The sequence below is a fragment of the Toxotes jaculatrix genome, chromosome 19 (assembly GCF_017976425.1).
Source record: "Toxotes jaculatrix isolate fToxJac2 chromosome 19, fToxJac2.pri, whole genome shotgun sequence".
NCBI classification, from domain to species: domain Eukaryota; kingdom Metazoa; phylum Chordata; class Actinopteri; family Toxotidae; genus Toxotes; species Toxotes jaculatrix.
Window position 1 is genome coordinate 19,391,788 of NC_054412.1, and position 22,245 is coordinate 19,414,032.

Below are 22,245 nucleotides of genomic sequence, written 5' to 3' on the forward strand. Positions count from 1 at the left end.
AAGGTTTACTGACAGTACCTTATCAGTGATCATTAAAACAAACAAATCAGTTGAGTCCACAGAGTCATTGGTGTGGAAATGTGCATTACGCTGTATACAAGCTATTGAGCTATAGCTAATTCTTCCTACCAGCTTTTCTTTGGGGTACTTGAAATTTATTATATTAAAGAATGAAAATGAATTTTGCCATTATGCTTTACACTGCAAGTGCAGAGGACAGAAAACCTCAGATTTGAACTAAAATCAGTGTCTTAACATAAGATACCCTGCCACATTGAGAACATACACACATATGCGAATATCTTCTCCATCAAAGAAACCATTTGGATGCACAGGCCGCACGCGTTGTGTACTTTGTCGGTGAACTGTAAATGTTTTGCTCGGCAAAAGCCCAAATGGAATGCCAGGGTCTGTTAGGGGTGTAGTCGTTGTTTCCAATTTTCCACTTTTACAGCTGGGCAGGCCACAGCCACCGTACGTGACATAGGAGACTGATTTGTCGGCGTGTGTGCGAGAGGCTGTGGCCAGCAGGACCTGCGTCGAGGGGGGGAGCTCTGCTACCCTGCTTTTGATTTGCTGGGTTAAATTCGCTCCATTAAACCTTGCTGTAAAAAAAGCTGATGTGTTCAGACTTGAAACACAGGGAAGCAGCGGTATAATCTATGTGGGAGGGGAAAGGAGATAACAGTAACAGATTGCTAATTCTGGCAGTGCGGCAGCCATGGATTGTGTGTGTGTGTGTGCTAACATGTGCGTGGGGGTGGCTGTGAAGGACTATAGCCTGATTAAAATCTTATGAGCATCTCATTCATTATTGCAATTATGAGACAAAGAAGGTACTCGCACAATCTTGTGAATTCCACTCACAGCAGCATGCAGATAGAATACAAAATGAAGAGTCGGCAAATGTGAACTGAGAGAGACGGGGAAAAAGGGAAAAAGGGGTTTGAGAGAGAAACAAAGGCCCAAACGAATCTACTGCAAACTCACTTTTTCATAGTATTTGATTTCGTATTCCGTGATGACGCCATTGGGTTGCTGGGGCTCCTGCCAGGAGAGCTGGATGCTGCGCTGTTGCACTTTCTCCTTGATGACCTCGCTGACCTGGGACGGAGCTGTTTAGACAAGAACATGTCAATAAGCGAAGGGCAAAAAACCCCCCTCTCTGCACACACACATGCATACAGCCAGCCGCAAATCAAGCTTCGGCGCCGGCTCCTCCTGCCGAAGCTCAGAGAGGTGTTCGGCGGTGGGGCGGCAGCGGTGGAGGGGGGGGGGTGGGGGGGGGGGCTTGTGAATATTCATGGGGACGCTTCAAAATGTTTACACCTCATGATCGAAATTTCAATTACAGTGCAAACAGCGGAAGATAGCGTTACCCTAGCCGGTGGAAAACTGCAACATGTAGATTATGAATGACAATTCAGTTCAATTAATTCCAACATTTCCAGCAGAACAAGCAGGCACTTACTCTCCCTGATGACAGAGCTATTCAGAAAGCCTCTTAGAGGGAGAAGGGTGTACCTGTAACCCTCTGACACCAGTCTTATGCACACCAATTATCTCTGGCTCTTCCAGTGACTCATTTTAAGTGTCTGCTCGCCCGATTAAGTGCTATCACATTTAGATTTGCTAAACAGCGCACATACGCAGTTATATTGTATAGCTGTCAATACCTAAAGCGTAAACGATGGTACTGAACTCAACAACCATGTGTAGATGGAGATTAAGCTTCCGCTGGTGCCGTGTAATGTCTCAGCACAGGCCTACAGCCCTTTCAATTACTGTAACTACCCTTAATGCTACTGCTGCAACAACTGGCACAGCTACTGCTACAAAAACATCTGCTATAACTACTGTTACTGCTGCTGTTGCACCAGCTACTGCTACAGGAACCACTGCTGCTCAATCTACAATTATAGTTACATGCAAAACAAAGAAGACGCAGTCCACAATGAGATGAGAGACGCTAAAACGGAAGGTAACTGCAGAGTTATGGATTACTATTCTTTACAACTTCGATACCGCAAACGACTCTGTTCATATAATAAAAAAACACTGATTGGTGCCACCTAACCCTATAAGTATTTTGTAAAATGAAGGTTTGTTTTCCTTGATTCTTTTGCAGCAAACTGCCTCGTTCTTTCTCATTTTAAGACATAAACGCTGTTTTCTAGAAAGTTCCTGAGGAAACTTTTTTTTTTATTGTTAACAGCCTGAAATACTCTTAATTCACTGACTTTCAAGGTCTTGACAATGAAAGAAAATAAGGCTTTTATGGCTTTGGGTTGGATGAGCTGGAGCGTGGCACTGCTGCTACAGAGTTCTGCAGCTGCGCTCGCTGCTTCTAGTGCAACTTCCATTACCTTCATATCATTATCATCATTATCTTAATTATAATCACCATCATTTTTACAGCACCGTTCTTAAGGACCCCAGTGAGAAAAAAGAGGGCAAGCTTTTTGGATTACTAAACCTCACCCCAAGGAGATGTTGCTTTCAAAAAAACAAAAACAAAAAACTATATGCTTATTGCAATTCTGCACAATAAACAGCCCAAAATCACTTCTGTAAACATACTGTGAAATCTTGATGACTCATGCTGCTCTTGGGGCAAAACATATTAATTAACACGTCTTAGCACGTTTGAAACGCTGTCCCGGGGACGACTTGAACTCCAAGGTAAGAGCCGCTTGTCAGACTTGGTGGTGATTTTGATTTGTTTTCTGGGTCTTTCAACGAATCAGCAAAGTGCTTTCTAAAGCGAAGCATGAACACCAAAGGACGCTGCAATCACATGGCTGCAGTTCATCATCTCTCACTGAGAAATTAACAAATGTGTGTGTTTGAGACTGCACAACCACCAACAAAAGACAACACCCCATTCCCTGGAGGGGCAAAAACTGCTGAAGTGTGGAAGTGTCAGTGCCATGCTCAGTGATCCAATGGGAGTGGACCTCTGTAGCCTTAATACAGCCTGACCCCAGGTTGTTTTAAGATGACCTGCCACTAATAACTCCAGCTGGATTAAAACCTCATTAGGCCTCATCAGCATTCCTGACAGTAACGCACACAGCGGCGGACACCCGAGACCTTGTCAAAAACCTGCTGTTGTGACATGTCCCCCTCCATAATCCACAAAACTGTCCAAAACACCAGGAACAATGTATCCTTTCTCAGCGGAGTCAGGCCGGTCAAAGGGACGATTGAGTTTTCTCTCTTCAGTCGCAAAATGCAGTTAGTGCGGCTTAACTCCATCCAATTTGGCTGCTTTCTCTTCTCCCCATCTAGACCGTGTCCTTGAAATATGGACCTTTCTCTTCCCGCTTCTAATTCTGGTTCGGGTTTATGGGCACTCAATGATGCTTCTTGTCTGTGTTTACTGCTTTAAACTGACATTTGCTTTCATGGCCTGTAAATGTATTTTTCTGCCCTCCATGTGCACTAGATCAGGAAATACACCAATCAGCCACAGCATTAAAACAACTTATAATGCTATGGCTGCATGTTTCATATATATATATACACACACATAGCTGTTCACTTTCTTAAATAATTTGAAATACCGTTCATGTCCATATGAGTTTGATCACCGCTGTCCTAATTTAAAAAAAAAATAGGGCCCTTGCTGAGAATGGCTGCTCTCCTCACTCATGATTTAAGTGGCAGCGGTGATATTGCCTGACACACAGAACCAGCACGCAGCATGATGAGCTGCTTTCCCCGCAGACACTTCGCTTCTTCTCTTTCCAGAGTGTGACGCAGGCTCAGGCACCAGATCTGCCCCATTTACCCCCTTTGGCCTGCAGCTGTAGTAGCAAATGACTCAGTACCAGCCCCGCCCCTCTCGTCGATCCCTTACCCCCCCGCCACGGGTGACAGGGAAGCCGGGGCCCTGTGTTTCCACAGCGATCATGAGATCAGTGAACGGTATTAGCAGACGCCGCGCTCCACGGGCTAAAAGGTGTTCATTCCAGGAAGGTGGGTTTTCAGAATGGAAAAGCAGTCATTCTCCATTTCTCGGGGGGTGCGAATGAAGACCAGAGTTGTGCGTTCGTTTTAGAAAAACCTGCTCTTCTGGCTCTGTCTGTCTCCCCCGCGGATCGCTCAGGAGGCAACCGTGTGACAACCGTTAATGCCTGACTTGACATCATGGAGACCAGAACCAGTCAGTCGCTCTCCAGACTTTTAACGTACCTGTGGGGGCTTAACGCAGCGGAAAACTGTAACTGCATTCATTTTTGCAATATTAGAGAATGTGTTAGTGACCCTGAAAAACTCCTCCTTTAAAGCTAACTGATCCAGAAGCCCGCCGCCGCCGTGCTCGGCATTTGAATATCTTATGAATACATTAGACGGTGCGTTTTTTAATATCCTCTTCTTTCACTTAGCTGGCTGATTCGACTCCGAGGCGAAAAGCAGAGCGGAGGTAGTTCATTACATAAGTGTCTTTCCCTGCCTCTGTGCTCGCTTCATGGACCGTACCAATGCTGCAAACTCGTATATTAATTACTGCTGTTTTCAAGATGTGCTTGTGTATCTTAACGCCTACAGCACCATCTGTGTTGAAGTGCACAAGACTGTTAGTGTTTAGCAGTGTTTCAGAGGTTTTTTAACAGGTTTTTAATTTGAACAGGAAATTTCAACGTCTCCCGGAGAAAATAATAACAACAACAACAAAAAAAATCCTTTGTTTATGTGGCTGTATTGGGCCCAAACATAAAGCACATCTGACGGAAATGAAATATGATTGACAAAGGAAACAGTGCAGACCTCTGGACGTGCTGGAGACTTTTTTTTTTCATTTAGAAACTGAGCTTTCTGTGCACTGGCTGACACCGTGTGCTGAATAAACGCAAACGTGACACATTAATAAAAGTTCTTTCATCATCCTAAGGCTGCACACTTCTTTTTTTTTTTAAGAATCTGTGTTAACATACTTAAAATCCGGCAGGATATATCAAGTATTTAACACATTGACAGCTATTGATGCATTTAACATACTGCACAGTTTCCATTTCGGTTCCATTTTCAGTTCAGGGGAGTCTGGTCATTAGACTGAGGTCTTTTTAACACATCATCTACAGCAGCCTGTGGAAAAAAAAAACGACTGGCGGCAGGTTGGTCCCGGGCTGGGTTGACACTAATGAGGTATGACATAATCAAGATTACTTCTACTTGATGCTGTGACTCCCATAGCAGAGCAGAAAGTGACTGATGGTAAATGCTGACTTCTCTGCGTGATACCCGAAAAATGTTGATGACTTGTGGTGGACACATAAACTTCTACAGAAGGAAATTACAAGACAACCTGGTTGTTTAGTACTCATGCTCTCCTCTAGAGCCATAGAAAACTAGTAAACTGACCTTTATGTGTAAAAATGGTGGAATCCCCCTTTAAGATAAAGGCTGGACAGTTGAGTTTTGCTCATGGTTAAATGAAAACCACTTTAGGTGAAAGTAAAAACTTCACTCAGGTTTGCATGAGTTGAGGATTACACGTGGGTCACTGGATTTAAAGGCAAATGTATCTGAACGATCTAGCCCCTCCATACCCCCACCCATCCACCCCCTGTCTGACCTCCACTCCCTCCACTTTCCACCGCTCTGCCTGCTCCTAGTCGTCTGCTCTCCATCTAATCCCCTCATGGTGGGGAAACGTTTGTCTCTCCCTGCACGGAGGATGCAATTTACATTTTAAAACAGCGCAATCAATTCGCCAAATTTCGTGTGACCTCAGCTGGTTTTTTACAGCTGGAATGCCTGTGTACGTTTGTGCGTGGGTGTTTACTTGCCTGTGTGAACCCAACAGAAAGTGTTTTCTGTTTGTATATATATATGTGTGTGTGTGTGGGTGGGTGTTGTCTGCCCCCAGCTATTGTTCACCTGTCTGAGTATAAAGATGGCCAGACTGAAACACGGCCCTGCTCTGAAGGCCATTCATCCGCTCGGTGGGCACCATACCTTGTGCACAGCTGATTTAAAGACAGAATCCCCTTTCGTAACCGTGTGCCACACTCAGTAACTCACAGAGGAAAAGGACGAAGGACAATAACAGACCGGGGCTCTGATGAATGTGAGGGGAACTGTCAAAACTGGTGTGACGAGTTTCTTGCTCTTGGCTTATAGAGCCAGTGTCTCGCTGCACGACACCGCAGACCAGCCCCTGCCACTCGGTGCCACGTCGCCTCTGCTTAGACCAAAACAGGGAGGAAAAGGCAGGGCTGATGGAGACAGCAGCACCTCTAGGGTTTCTGAGGGGATCATGGTTTTAACTTAACTTAACGACGGTAAATTGTAATAACCGTAACCATACTTTTAAATGACTGTGCAGCTCGTATGTGTTTGAGTTTTCTGGCCCACAAACCTGTCTCTCATTAAGTTCTTTCAATAGCAGGCAAGTGTTTGCTCTGATAACTTCATGGTGTCCCCCTCACTTTGGAAAGCAAACTTACAGGAAGCTATACCATCCAATCAGATCAGTGTAAATCCTTTACAAGCTCTCCTTCGGAAAGATCATGTGGAATTTGGCCAGATGTAGCGAAAGCCGCAGCGTATCCTCCGATCAAAGGCTCGCGGTATCATTTCTGAAATAGTTTGAAAGCCCAATGATTCCGATTCACCGCAAAAACACTTCGGGTGGAGGTGCGTGAAATACCCTTGAACCAACTGCGTTTGAAAAATAGATGTTTTAAAGAGGACAGAGCACTGGCTGCATAACAATGCCGGTCCATGGCAGGGACACCTTTGGTGACCATGCGGGACGGAGGGGGGGGGGGGGGGGGGGGGCTGGGGGTCAAAGGCGGCTCTGTTTGAAAGCAATTAGCCAGGGCCTGATTTGAAGGAGACCTAGCCTGGATCTTTCATGTTCTATAGGTCTGACAGCTCCAGAGGTGATGGGATGATTATTAATACGTATCAGATGCGTTCACAGCTGACAGCTTAACACAGCCATCAAATTTCCTCTCATTATCTTCTAGTTCAAGGACCCTGGCTATCATATATTCACATCAGTCCTGCAGATCAACACAGAGGTATCAAATCCAATTCTCTTTGCCTCCAAGCTTTTTTGGTTTCTTAAGTGTAAGTGTCAACAGGTCTGATAGAAATGTGCTTATCAAATGATGGTGTTTGGCCATAAAGGAAGCGCATTAGATGTCAATAAGAGTTTCTTCGGTTAATAAAATGCCTTCTTGAATTCTCCTAGTGCTCAAGTTTTTTTTTTTGGGGGGGGGGGGGGGGAGGGGGAGTGATTTGGGGATGATTCGCTGAGTGCATCACCCACACTTAACAGCTTAAGTATAGCCCTGCGCTGCAAGTGCGAAAGCCAGGAATCACAGGAATCACAGCGAAAAGGTCAGCGAGGGAAATTGCATTCATGCTACACTGACATGCACACACACCAGCCACACTGTGCTGTGCATGATTGCTCCTCCACTGCTCGCCTGACAAGTTCATTTTAACCTGCAATGGTGTGCTCCGCGCCGCACACTCACGTATAATATCAAAATGCCATTCAATGGTGTAACACATGCAGAAATCACTGGTCAGCTTTGTTACATAATTGTTAAGCCAGCGGGGGACGACCCCCCCCCCCCCCCCCCAACCACCACTTATTGAAGAAGCACTCAGCTTTCTTGTGTCAGTATCCAAATTAGGGAGCAGGGCTGGCAGCCTATCATCAGCAGCTCTTAGCACACACCCTGATTTCTTCAAGTCAGCTAGAATTGGGTCTGCAATAGCCGTATTTATTTTCCCTCATGTAGGGCGAGAATAGAGTCATTTTGATTCCATTGTACCATGGGCCTGAATTTACATAATCATATACCAGTAATGGTGAAATGACAATCCTGTTCACAAACGGACAGGTCTACATCCTGGGGGGTGAACGCACTCATAACACAGAAGGCTTGAGGCTAACAGTTTTTAGCTTTTAAAGATTTTCACAGACAAACAGAGCGGTCCTCTTTTCATATTTCCTTCATAGGTAACATGAAACATGAGCAATGATGCAAGGTATGAACTGCAGTTTCCTCCTCCAGGTCGTGTTGTAGAAGGTCATAATGATTAGCTGGACAGATGGGAAACATGATTCAGACCTCGATGACACGGTACATAAACTAAATATGTGCTGCAGCTTGATTGTGCGAAAATCATTTTATTTACCACAGACATAAAACTGAGCCTCGTGATCTGAAATCCTTAACCGTTCACATAAGAATCACAAGGCCCAGTTGTTTGTAATAAACGTCCCGGGCTGCCAAATAAGAGCGGTGTAATGTGATGCGGGGCGGCAGGGCGCGGTGGGACGGAGCTTAAACGCTTTGAGATGCAGACTTGTTTCAGGGAGGTCGCTGGAAGCAAACGACTGGGTCAAAAACAGAGCTCTGTCAGTTTGTAAATAAACCTTGGTTTTGTTCACAGACCATTTTCATCTGAACCCACTTAATCACAGTAAATCCCCGAGAACTGCCCGGCTGCATGATGCACAGCCTGATATCCTCACTCTTAATTGCCGAATTTCCTGAAATCTGCAGAATTCATTGCCGAGGCAGCCTGATGAAGTCATAAAAATATGCCACGCTTGTCCAAATCCCTTTTTGCTGCTAAGCTGTGTTGCAACGATGCTATCTAACTCCAGCTCAGCACACGGACTGTCGGGGAGAATACACTGTGAAACAAACAGGCGCATGGCCAGATGAGAAATGAAAGCACTGGTACTTGTTATAATGTACACGCTTGGCTTTGCTTATCCGCTGCCTCGCTGACCTTTTGTTACAAGCAGCTGCGAGGCATGTCTTTTCAAATACATGACCAGGCTAAGCAGAGATACGCGCGTGCATGCACAGTGGCTTTATCGTTTATCTTAATAAAACAAAAGAGTGTGGAGAGAAAAGGCACAGAGCCGATTACGGCGAGAACTCGGCACGGTGGCTGTGGATATTTACAGGGGCTGCTAAGCAGCCAAACGGCCTTCCACCTCTTTGCTTCCCTTAAAATGTCAAAGCACAGCCTGAGGGGCCCTGCGCTCCAATCTGAAACCGTGATTGGACATCTGAGCTCCATGGGGATTGATAAGTGAGATAATTCACAAAATGCACTGCGCCGCAGACTGATGGCGCACACACCGGGTCAGAAACCTAAGGCGCTGCTATTATTTTGAGGTTTCAACCCCTATAGTCACACTTATCTGCAGCTTCACACAGAGGCAGCTGCTCCGAACGCCGCTCTCGTTCCCTTTTCATCAGCGAATAAATCTAATGTTTGGCATTCGACTAGAAAAATATCAAAATTTTAAAAATTAAACTCACCGCTGTCGTTTCGCAGAACGCAGGGACATATGATCAGTGAGGGCTGGCATCATAAATATCCATTTATTATAGAAATACCTCTGTCATCAGGAAGATGATCATATTAATCAGTGCTCATATGCTCTTTAATCACAGTCTTGGACAGGCTCCATCCCAGGGAAATCACATCCAGGGCTCCTCCAGCCGCCTCTGTAATTTCGCACAGAGCAGTCTAGTCCAATACACAGCTGATTGCCAACAGATCTAGGCCAGGCCTGCAGCTCTCCGAGACACCGTACAGTTAAATCAGATCAGAGTCTCAGACAAGTCCATCAAGCACAACAAGCACATGCTCAAACTACTGTGGACAGTTGCGTAAGACGCTGAATGTGCTCCCTCTGAGTTGCTGAGCACCTTGAATCCGTCAACAACTTCAGTCCTCTGCCAGTTTGGTTGTTTCATCGCTGGGCTGCTGTTCAGATATTTCATTTTTGCAAGAAGACACAAAACAATCTGCAGCACATCAAGTGGGGACGAATCTGCACGAGTGCAAAAACGCACCTCATTCGAGGGGGATTGTCATCTCGAAAGCAAAAATGACCCAGTTGGAAATGAGGACCAACAACAACCGAAATCAATCAATCAATCAATCAATCACTCACTCACTCACTCCACTGACCCTTCAGTTCAAACTCTTGCTGTTTTATTCCAGATTCTAGTGGAGATCTGAATCTTGTGTAACGCGATGAACAAGACATCCATAAATATCTCCATCGGATGTTAATCCAACCAAGGCTGGTTTACCAACCGAGCAATGTGGTCAACAGCCCCGGGGAGCACAGAAGCACCCGGGATGATCTGTGATAATCTGATAAAGAGCTCATTTGTTTTGAAATATGTGAAGCTCAGTAGAACTGATCATCTGCTCCTGGCCTTGCGATTCTGACGTCTCTGTTTTAAAACTACCTCATGCCATAGGTGTGAATACTTAGGTCACATGCTGGCAGCTGGAAGGTAATCACTCTGACGGTTTTGTGTTTTAAATCCCTCACTGATCCAGTAAATGCCTGCTTCAGAGCTCCTAGCCTAGCAACACCTAATTCTGCCTGAGAAAACAGCCTGAGAGCGGACGGCGATAATGACCTGACACGGAAAGTATAGAACTCATTTCAATGGGCCGCTCGGTTTGAGTCAGTCGCATGCATCTGCAGGGCGCAGAGCTGTGCATAGCTGGGGTAAATGCACCTGGTGATAAGGGATAAGACTGGAACGCCCAGGCAACTCAGCAGCAGCAGCCCTGTAATCAAGGGGACGGCCTGATGCTGGCAGCTGCGCTCGTGATGAGTAACCCCCCAGGCCAGACACTCCAGACAGGCCTTCAGCCAGACGGCATGTGGAAGAGAGAGGGGAAAAAAAAAAAAAAAAGATTGTACAAAAGCCTACTTAGTGGCAGACTGTAGTTTTGGGGATTGGTTTTTTTGTGTCTGTCATCAGCAGTGAACTCTTCTATCGCTCATCTGTCTGCTATGAGCTCACTTGATGTCTTCTTTATGCACAGACAAAGAGCAAATGACAGGACGTGAAGGGAACCAGACGGCAACGCACAAGCGCTTACTGACTGGGTGTGTCGCTTCGCACTCGACAAAAACACACACACATACACACACACCAGGCATATTTGTCCTGGAGGAATACTTTATAGTGGTAATAGCTCATGTGTATCACTGCGTAGAAAGTGTTGATCCTTTAAATGACTGGCCTCCTGAGCCACATCTTTTCATTTTTTTTTTTTTTATATTCGGTTAAGTTATGGAAGCAGCTAACTGATTATGATTAATGACGGCTAAGAGAGACAAGCAGTGACTCCCGTCTCTGTCAGGCTTATGGATATTGTGGGATTTAAAGGTCCCATAACATGAACATTGGTTTCAAATGTGTTTTGTGTGTTTTTTTTTTTTTATAAACTCAGAGGTGTTTGCAACAGCTCACTGTATGTAACAGCCTGTTTAGAAGAATCTATAACTATGCCTCTTTAGTGAGTGTCATGTAAAAGCTGTTAGCAGTGTTGAAGAGATGTCTTGCCGAGCTAAAGTATTCCCAGACTCGGGTCAGAGCAGCCTGACCTCCACCCCTCCGAACAGTTTTCAACCGAAACTGCGGCTGAGTGATCGGCTGCTCGCGGAGACAAAGCCAGCTCTCAGGTTGCCCCGGCTGAACTCGGCACACACTCGGCTCCCTCTGCCCTACAAAGGCATATCTACTGTCCTTTGTCCTACCTATGCCCCCCCCCCCCCCCCCCCACCTCACACACACACACTCTCAGTCACCACTGGCTTCCAGGGTAAGCGACTGGCCGTAATCGCTGGGCACGGAGTCAGATTCGCTGCATGGAGAGATGCCCGGTAATGCTGGAACACCTGCTAGATAAACAAGAGGGTTCCCAGAGAAAGCAGAAGCCTAAATCCTCTTTCCGATTCTTTTCTGGAGGAAGAGGATAATAACGACAGGGTTTGGTAATGACCAAATGTGACCTTTGACCGAGGCCAGAGAACGGCAGGAGGGCTTGCTGAGGTGAGAGATGCTGCTGTTTGCCACTGTGCTTGTTCCAAGTTAAAGGGATAATCCACATTAAAACATTTGCAACGATGGGAAAAAAAAAAAAAAAGCTTTCAGAGCTTTTCAAAATAAGTTTTTTATTTAATAGTAAACTTGTTTTGGAGCATTTTGTGCTCACATGGCATTATGGGTAGCTGACACAAATAAAATCCTCTGTTATGGCAAATATAAATTTACATCTTGCTTACATTTGCAACTAACTGTTATTTATTGATTAATCTATTGATTATAGTTCGATGAATAATCGATTCTTCCTTTATTCTACAAAATGAATGAAACTGTCCGACACAATTTCCCCACAGCCGATGACGACATCTTCAAACTTCAAACTGCTTAAGCAGCATCATCACACGTGTAAAACACTCAAAACTTTTCATGATCACAGAAAAGCCTTTCGAGACAATCCAGCGTTCTAAAACATGTTTTCCTCAGGCCCTGTCATCTTACAGCAACACGCAACGAATGAATGAATGAACGATATATCCGCAGAAGAGACGGAGGTGCCACTTTCTCCAGAACACAGACTTAGAATCCCTCACAGCCACAGGACTATTTCAGTCCGGGTCGTGACTTTCGCTTTCTCTCGACTCGACTTTTTTTTTTTTTTTTTTTTTTTTCCTCCTCTCACTGCTGCTCTCTCCACCTGTGCACAAAACCCACAGCTGACAGCAGAAGTTCACACCGCCTCTCAGAGGGCTGTCAAAAGTCTGGGAAATGGAGGAAATCACCAAAACAACAGCGAATACCCAAAAATAAAACATTATACCTCATCAAAGAAATTCATAGAACGAATCAAGTGAAGCGCTGGACATCAGAGCTCGATAATATCAGCCTGTAAGAGCATCTGAGGGTGATATTCTCATTTAAAGCTGATGTTTAAATTCAGAAATCTTAGCAGAAATGTTTGTTTAAATAAACCCACCTGCAGCTTCTTTGAATATTTTAGTTATTGTCTATGAAATGATTTGTTTTAGGTGAAAAAAAAAAAAAAAACTGCTTGTATGTGGCAGCTCCGTGTGAGCGTCGTGCGAACAAAGCTTCCCTCTTCAACAGTCTGCGCCCTGGCTCACTATCATTCTAATGATGTCATTATTGCGAGATAATTAGCCTTGAAAATGTATCTTGGGAAACAATCTCATAGCTTGTACTTTCTCCTTCGAGCAAAGTGTCTCTGTTTTGCTGCCAACTATATATTGGACTTGATAATGACTCTTTTCTTCTTTGGCTGGTTACAGAAATTTGCTTCCCAATATCCAGCGTGATCACTTTGCCTTAGTGCAGGTAACAGGAATAACAGACACTCTAATGAGATGTCAGAGATCATCAGTGAAGCCGGGGAGAAAATAGCGGTGATATTGAGAAGGAACTTCAAAAACACTACTGTGAGCTGAGCAACATAATACACCCAGCATGCTCAGGGTGGCACCTCGTGGCATTAAGTAATCCAGAAAGGTTTTTTTTTTTTTTTTTTTTTTTTTTTTAGAAACAGCTCTATTAGCTGCATAATGTTTTCTCATTTTGGCTGTTTTTCACAGCTTTGTGGTGAGCTTATGGAGAGAGCTGCTTAAAAACGACAGGAGCATGGAATGGTTACATAAAAGTACAGGTTGAGCAGATGAATCACTTTCCCTACTGGGTAAAAAAAAAAAAAAAAAGACCCTGTACCTCCTTGAAGTCAGCAAACTGATTAAAGTTTGGAAACTGGCCAGACCAAAAAAAAAAAAAAAAAACTCAATCTGTATTTAACTGTCCTTTTTTTCCCCTTTTGCTCTGAATCATATTTCTATTTTCTTTGAGATGGAGAAAGAAGGTACAGCACAAAGAGAAGGTATCAAAGTGGTTTTTTTTTTTAACAGAGAAGAAATTAAAATGGAATAAAAAGCTATTTCTTATGCTGTTTTCACACATGAACTGAGGACAGTGTCCAGAGCCTTTCACACATGTAGCACACAAATTTTTTGATTGTCCACGTCAGCCCACGTTCTCACCTACTGCACATACTCCCCTTGGTTTAGGAGGGCAGAGCATGGAGAGGGCAGGATAGAAACCTCACCAACATGCCCACTCCGCTCGCCGTGAACTCTTCGAACAATGACCGGCTCTATTCACACACACACACACACATCGGCTCAATCGGACGTTACACTGACTTTGTGCTCAGGAGCCAGGCAGGGTGAAGCCCCACTTAATGTCTGGTCCAACTGATTCGGACGTTTGTCTCTGTGTAGTGTCTAGAGAAGTTCAGGGTTGCAGTGCATGTGTGAAAGCAGCTATAATCTATCCCTGCTGCACACACCGCGCTCTGGTCAAATAAATTCTAAGCCTCCACATGGAAATAATCAGCAGCCAATGCCTTGAACGCATTGTGTTGTCTCCTAAAATGCCCACAACTGCCATTAGTCACACAGGGGGACAATTAAAAAAGCTGCCTGTCAGCCTGTCTTTTGTAAATCTGTCTGAATTGCCCTAATCCTTCACTATTAAATCAAGAATAGTTGGTGGGACCATTCATATCTATATAGACGGCTGCTCTGTGCAGCAGACTAGCAGGGCTGTGTGGATTCAGGCTCAGAAAGAAGCAGCAGGGGGGCTGGGGGCAAGGGGGGGGGGGCGCTGGGGTGGGAGGTGTTTGTGATGCAGATTCCCTACTAGAAGAGGACCACCAGCAGTGTGGGGCACAAACACACACAGACACGCTCGCACACTGTGTTGTGTTTGTCAGTATATCAGGCAGAGCCCGGGCCTTGCAGAAGTCATATATAAGCCAGCGTTGTCAGTGCTGTCCCCCTGCTGATGTGATGGAACGAGGTCCAGGATTTCACCCAGCAGACCGCAGAGATGTCAATCTGCCTCAGCCTGCATTAACAGGCCGATGAAAGAACTGAATTCATACTGGTATTCATACTGGCTCGAAAATGTGTCTGTGGCACTGAGCATTGATGCCAAATATCCAGATTTGGTGACAAAAATCTGATCCGATTCACCATCGACTCTTTCGTTACATTGATCTCGCTTTAAATAAATGCTAATGACAGTTATGGGACAGTTTCATTTGGGTGAAGTTCTTGTGCATGATGCATTTCATAACCGAGAAGTTTGAGAGTCTTTGTTCTTGTTGTTGTAAACAGTGTTTTGTATGTATGTATGAATGTAGAGCAGAGTCAAGGTGAACCTGAGTTACTGGCCGTGATTATACACAGACAAACACCCTCACAGACAGTTTCTCTCTCTCTAACAAAGTCCAAACAGCATAACAGCACCATGTGAAACAGGGGCCAAAGCGGATTAAAGTTGTGTACCAAAGCAAGTGACAGAGGGTTCCCAAATTGAGAGATGAAGCCCGACATCCTGATTAAGGCCGGCAAGGTGTCACATCATTGTCAGCCTTTGTGTATTGGCTGCGGGATTTGCCATTACTGTAATTGGTGATTTCTGTCTGATAGGCAGCGAGGGAGACGAGGCTTAAGACTTAGTGGGAGGGCCCGTGCGAGAGTTTGCTTTTCAGGGTGCTGAGCTTCTCCCAAACCCCTTCCCAATTACCCCTGGAACAATGACAGACAGCGGCTTTTGCCTCTTTGTGTCAGACGTCCGGTGTGTTTACTTAGCGTATCCCCAATCCACTTTGTCACCAGTTAATTAGAGAGCGGTGAGTTATTCTAATGCAAATGCTGGGCATGTTCACACACAATTTAAGGCGAGCTAACCTTCAGTTAGCTTGAGGTGACAGGAGCCGTTTTCTCTTAAGAACAAGGTCCGGAGAATCAGGTCCAGAGATTGTCTGAAGTTGCCCCTTTCACACATGCAGCACACACACACACCGGGATTGTCCATGTCAGGCGCGTTCACAGCTACTGGACATACTCTGTTTGGTTTAGGCGCCTGGGTAGAGCGTGCAGGAGGCAGGATGGAGACATCATCAACACACCCACTCGCTCGCTGTGATTTCTCCAGACACACGATGTTCACACATCGGTTCAATCGGACATCACAGGAAATTTGCACTACTTCCATTTAATGTCCAGTTCGGCTGATTAGGACCTTTCCGTTCACACATACACACACACACACACATGTAGCTCCTCTGGGTAATGTCAAGAAAAGCTCAGGTTTGCAGTGCATGTGTGAAAGCAGCTAAAATAACCAAAGCCGTGTTGACAGTCCGGGGGAGAGGAGTCATCCCCTCCTGCAGCACACCATGCTATGACTGTAGGGTACGCACTCGTCTCAAGCGGCTGTCACACTCTGGACTCCCAGACTGAATTCACCTTGTGTGTTATCAACTGCGATTTAAAGCCAGAGAGTACAGGATGTTATCTGTAATACGTCAGATTAACAAGCCCGTACAGCTGAAATACACCCAGTTAGTGCATTAAGTCACTGAATCTTGCAAGCGAGATGTAATTTAATTTTTGCGTGGCAGACAAAATCAAATAACGTCTTGACATTAATAAGTGATTATCTCTCTTCACTGGAGGAGTGTTTTTACAAAAGCCAAGCCTGCTGAAAACACAGGGGTCTCTGCAGGCCTTTCATTTCATCTCTCATCTAGACGTCTACTGCCAAAGTACACTGGTCTTAACACATTGTGACATACTTTTTGGCAGCATTCTGTGGCGAGTCACCAGTGTGATAGGGAGATGATTTGGGAGGAATTTACAAATTTAATTAACTCAGTCTCTGAGGATACAAGCTCTTCCAACTTTCATTTAGATGTAATCTTTCTTAGGAGAATACTTTTCAGCACGCAGTTTTCACAGAAGAACGGCTCACAATACTTCACCGCTCGCAGTACACAGAGGCTGCTTAGTCCCAGGGAGTGTACCGTCAGGAAAAATAGCTAATGGTAAAGGAAAATAATACACATCCATTATTAAAAAAAAACAAAAAACAAAAAAACATGAATAAATGTGATTGAGTAGGAGGTTAAATGGCAGACGAGAGCATCTGTTGGGCAGTGGATAATTTCTGGACAAGTGCAGCTTGTGCTCATTTATATGAGGCAAAGGTGAAGGGACATTTTTGCAAGGCTCAGTCTCAAAAGATTGTTCCACTGTTGCAGTAATTTACTGGCAACACCACAATGCTTCAAAACGACCAATTAAACACATACAACAACTGTCCTACTGCCAAAGATTTAGAATCAACAGTGAGCTCTATGGCTGCAGTTAATTATTTTCATTATCAGTTAAAATAAATAAATAAATAAAACAACCCAACAAAGTTTCCTCTAGCCCATGGTGAGGTCTTTATATTCATTATTTTGCGCAACCAAATGTCAAAAACCGAAATATATTCAGTTTAATACCATAATGGTAATCTCTTTCCTGGCCAAAAGATTTTGGTGATAAAAAGAAAGGTTTTTTTTTAGACCATTTTGCACCAACAAAAAATAGGGAAGAGAGAAATAGGGGAAGAAGAGGTCTAAAAAGAGGTGGAGACATTGAGAAGTAAAAGTAAAAATACCCCAAGTACCAAGAAAATAACCCCTAACATCACAAACTGCAGATATGTAACACTAGAAAAAAGATGGATCCAAAGATGTGCTAATTTCTTCTAAGTAATATAAGCTAATATTCTGTTTTTCTTCGCATACACCTGTCGGTCAGCTGTATCTCTTAAAGTAACTCCTCTATTTCCAGCTAAAACGTCTTGTACTCTTGCATTTTGTCCACAATCTCTAAAATCACAAGGTTAAATGGGCAATTATTTTCTCCCAGCAAGACTTATGGTGCTTCAGTCAGATCCAAACACTTCCAAGTAACTCATTGTCCCAGCTGTCCCAGGATGCAGCAGAATGAGCAGAGAGGACGGTCGGGTGAAGGAGATCATCCGATACAAAGGGACGGGGCAGACTTCGCAAGAGCTCCTGGCCACGTTGCCTTGTCACAGCATCCCTCTCGCCCTCACTAACTTCCTCTAGCCCAGATGTGAAGCCCATCTGCTCTGCAGCTAATACCAACGTCCTTTCAGATCCTTGGCTGCCATAATGTTTTTACTGTTGTTTTATACCAAATAATTAAAAGCAGCCCACCAGATGGCTGTCATACACTCTCCCTGCTTTGATAACAAAAAGGTTTTGGTACAGCGCTGGTTTAAAGCAGTAAGAAGTAGACGGCTGAGGAAGCTAGCAGGTGTGCAGGACTAAACTAAGTCTCGGTCAGGCCCTGAAAGAATTCGAGGCGACAGCTTTCACGGGTCAAAAGGTTGTCCGTAATTGCCAGAGGCCTGTTTGAGTGGAGGCAAATGGACTTTTCGGAATTTTTTTTTTTCTTCCGCCCTCCTTTCTCCAAAGCCAAAGTGGTCGGCCACAAACTCATTATGATTTCCAAGTGTGATGATGATCTGAATAAAAGGGGAGGGGGGTGAAGCAGGGGGTCGAAGACATAATTAGTTTTCCTCACTGCAGGAGACAGTATGTAGATGAGACAATGAAAGAAGGGAAAAAAAAAAGCACAGCTGTCAATCTCACCCGATTCTTTCATCTCACAAAGCTCCAGTGAGTAATGCTCACAGAGGCCTCCCCACACACACACACACACACAGCGACCGCAATGCATGCCTGTGTTATCCAGAACTAACCTCTGCCAAATCTACAACCACGACCCATTTTACAGACCTCTGGAATGAAGCAAAAACAAACACTCTGAACGAGGATGCTCTCTGGCAAACATAATCCAGGTCACGTTCAGTCAAAGTGCTGGAAATGAATATGAAAATGTTTTACACTGCAAATCTGAAATGTATCTAATGTATCTAAGAAGGTCCGTTAAGTTCTGAGAACACTAACTCTAAAGACTGCTTTTAAACCTTCTTAAGGGCACAAAGGTTCTTGTGGCTACGTGTGAGTTGATAAGGGTCTAATTTAAGGGGCTCGGAAACCAAAACAATGAGTTAAAAGAGGCTAAAAAGCTCAGCAGAGCCGAGAGGGACTGCAAAGTTGGATATTATTCCTCGTGAATTTGTCACCACAACCAAGTGATGTTGCCGTTTTCCTTTGTGTGATAAGAGAAACGTTCCCTCTCCTGCTAACATGCTAACACTCGTTATGCTGCAAACAATCCCTCTGCACCACCAGATGAAATACCACTGCCTGCAGGAAACGGCGATCAAAGTTTAGCTATTGACTTGGGACTGCTGCTCTGCGCGTGTTTGCAAGTGTGTGTGTGCGTGCGTGTTTCTGTGTGTGTTGTCCAGCAGGGGGAATTTCCTGCTCTCGGGCACCTACGGAATGCAACCCTGCATGGCTTTTTATTACCCTTGGAAGTCCTTTTAACTCCTTCAGCAGGAAATGAAACACTCGAACGGCTCTATTGCAAAGTGCCGGAGCCATTTGCAGCCGGGGCCGTGAGATTCCCGAGCATGTGTTCCATATAAAGAGAGGCTCTGGGAGTCACAGGTGCATGCTGACATGGTGAGTGTGGTATGCGTGTGCGCGCCTCTGCATTAATGTGCACGAGAGAACGGACGGAGCACAAGCGAGTGAGCAGATAAAGAGAGAAGGAAAGAAAGTATTTTGGTGTTTACTGAGTCCTTACAGTCACCCGTGGGCTGCAAACCGAGAGAGCTGCTGCATTCCACAGCTAAAGCCAGCTGCCTCAAACACACACACACACACACACACACCAACTTTAAATATGGAAGCTGAAGTTTTTCAGTTACAATTGGTCAGGGAGGCAAAGAAGGACAATGACTGGTAAATTGCCTGTGATTCATTGTTGGCTGCAGAGCTGCAAGTAACAATGGCTTTCCTTATCGATTAACCGTGAATTACTTTCCCGATTACTAGATTAATCATTTAGTCCATAAAACGTTAGCAAAAAGATTTATAAAATAAATTTTACAAGTTCAGTCAGCCCAGGGTGACGTCTTTAAAAACTGCTTCTTTTGTGTAATTTACAATAATAGACAAAATCAGCACTGAGTAGCTTAAACTGGTGAATGTTTGACATTTTGCTTGACAAATTACTTAAATGATTAATACATTATCAAATCCAATAGCAGTTCTTTTGATGATCATGTAATTGTTTCCACAGGCTCACAATGACTCTGTGTTCTACAGCTCTATATTTATCTCCATCCTACGCAAGAGTACATTTATGTTTATTACTTTTTTCTTTTTTTTTTTTAACCCAGACACTGAGAAAACCTCATCTGCTGAAAACCTCATCTGCTGATGACCTTTAGATGTAGCTGGAAGAGCTGGAAAAAAAGCCAGGGAGGCGAGTTATTTTCCATGATTGTTTTTTTTTTTTTTTTTATGTCAAACTAACTTTTCCAAAGATGAGAGCAAACTCTCAAGCTCAAATCAATAAGAATATTTCCCATATAGTGTATATCACATTATGTATTATGTATGCAAATACAAATATACGAAATAATCAAACTGATGTAGAAAGCAAAGAGCTGCCATCCACTGTCGTCCATTAATCAGACAAAATGTGGGTGAAACTTCGCTAATGCAGCTTCTGAACCTGGATTCATTCATTTGAACGACCCCTTTTCAGAACAATAACATGACGAGATCATATCATCACAAAACTGCAGCTATTGTGGCCACAAGTGGCAATTAAAGGGTAATGGCACATTTGACTTCCTTTCATTTCCCAAGATTCCTCTTCAGTCGGTCACTTCAGACAATCAGTCCATTTAATAAGTGGAACAGCAGCACAGGTAGAGACAAGTTCTAAAGTCATGGAACTGTCTTAGTGTTTCCAGTCACTCTGCAACAATGCTAGCTAACACAACTAAGACGTACCATAAGCTACTGTTCCTGCAGCAACAAAATTCCTTGTGTGCATTTTATTGCTACAATGCTACAATGTGGCCTTTGTTGCTCAGCTTGGGAACACTGTGCTAAATATGTATATTCTCATCGCAGCTCTTTTGTTCTCAGGTCACACTGTTATTTGTCCCACGCTTCATCTGCTGCACCAGACTGACTACCTCAATTAGTGGCACTCACTGAGAGGGGACATTAATAAGTGTCCAACAAACCTGAGATGGAATACATTAGAGTTCCATTTTTGTCCACAGTGACAATTCTCATCAGCTCAGGTCTGTAATTTCATACTCTCCGCTCGTGATCTGTCACCCTGTGGTGGTGGCATGGAGACGGCCCAGGCGCTCGTGCCTCAGTCTGCTCATGTACAGTTATCATATACGTGGAAAACACAATCCAAATACAGGCAGAAGCAAGTTTAGCTGATGCGTCTTTACACGGTGAGTTCATGTAAATGCATTAAAGGGTCAGTTCAGCCATTTAAAAAAAAAAAAAAGAACATATTTAATCAAAATGTTTTAGCACTAAAACTGAAAATCCATACGCCCCCTTTATACTGAAGAGACAGAAGTCTATCTCAAGGACAGATGAAAACCAAAACTATCCGTATAGATAGATACCACTATTGCTCATTTATCATTAGTGTCTTTTTCACCACTGTATCAATAAGTAGGGAGGAGAACGACACAGGCTGAACACGGCTGTAACATTCTCCCCTCAGAGCAGTTTATTTAGCTCCCTCTTAAGGAAAGATTTGCTCATAGAAGGATCAGAATAATCTGAGCCTCTCTGATACTTTGATAACTTTGCCGGCTCATCACTTTTGGCTCCTCACTTCACTCAGATTGACCTGCAGTGCTGAGCAGATTAACAGTTACATGTTTTTTCTTAAAGACACAGGCTGCTCTGAGAAGGCGACTTCCAATGTTCAACTGTCACTCCTCCTAGCACTCGGCCCGCCTGTCACCGACATGTAAACATGCAGCAGAGTCTAGTCAACATTCTTCACTGTCTGAGCTTCCTGTTTTATTCCAGCAGATAAATCCTTATTTGTTTACAGAGGGGTTTAAGATAACATAAAATGCACACAGACACACACACACACCAATTTAATATCCTGAAAATGTTGATAAGTGCAACAATGCTCGGGGAAACTTGTTTAGTGGCCAACTTCTGCAAAGAATGAGTTGTCAACGTCTCGGCTGGAAAAAAAAAAAAAGAGAGCGTCTGACGTCTGAGAGAGAAAAAGAAATGCTATCTCCAGAAAGGTGAGGGTCTGACTGAAAAGTTTGAGCTGCTCTGTGGAAGGTAAACAGCAGATTGACTGCCAAAAAAAACATTGCCTCCGTCTCTTTCTGCTGCCTCGCAGAGGTCTGAATAATTAAAGCCGTGTCTGTGTCTGTTCTGGGGGAAACACAGCCTATTGGATGGAGCTGAATGCGAATCAGCACTCCCTTTTCTACTTGCACCTATTCCCGGCGGAGCCAAAAAAAAAAAAACACATCAGAATGCTGCAACTTTTCCGACAGTTTTCCAAATGAAATAATCTCGCTCTCTACA

At 44.2% G+C, this 22,245-nt stretch overlaps 1 protein-coding gene across 3 annotated transcripts in view; it reads right to left on the bottom strand.

The window, feature by feature from the left end:
- The window catches only part of epha7 (eph receptor A7), a 74,677-nt gene that overhangs the window by 15,944 nt on the left and 36,488 nt on the right, over positions 1-22,245 (bottom strand). For all 3 annotated transcript variants that reach the window (XM_041063946.1, XM_041063945.1, XM_041063944.1), the window contains exon 6: positions 991-1,115. In XM_041063946.1, coding sequence (XP_040919880.1) covers positions 991-1,115 — 125 coding nt within the window. The remainder of the gene's footprint in view (positions 1-990; positions 1,116-22,245) is intronic.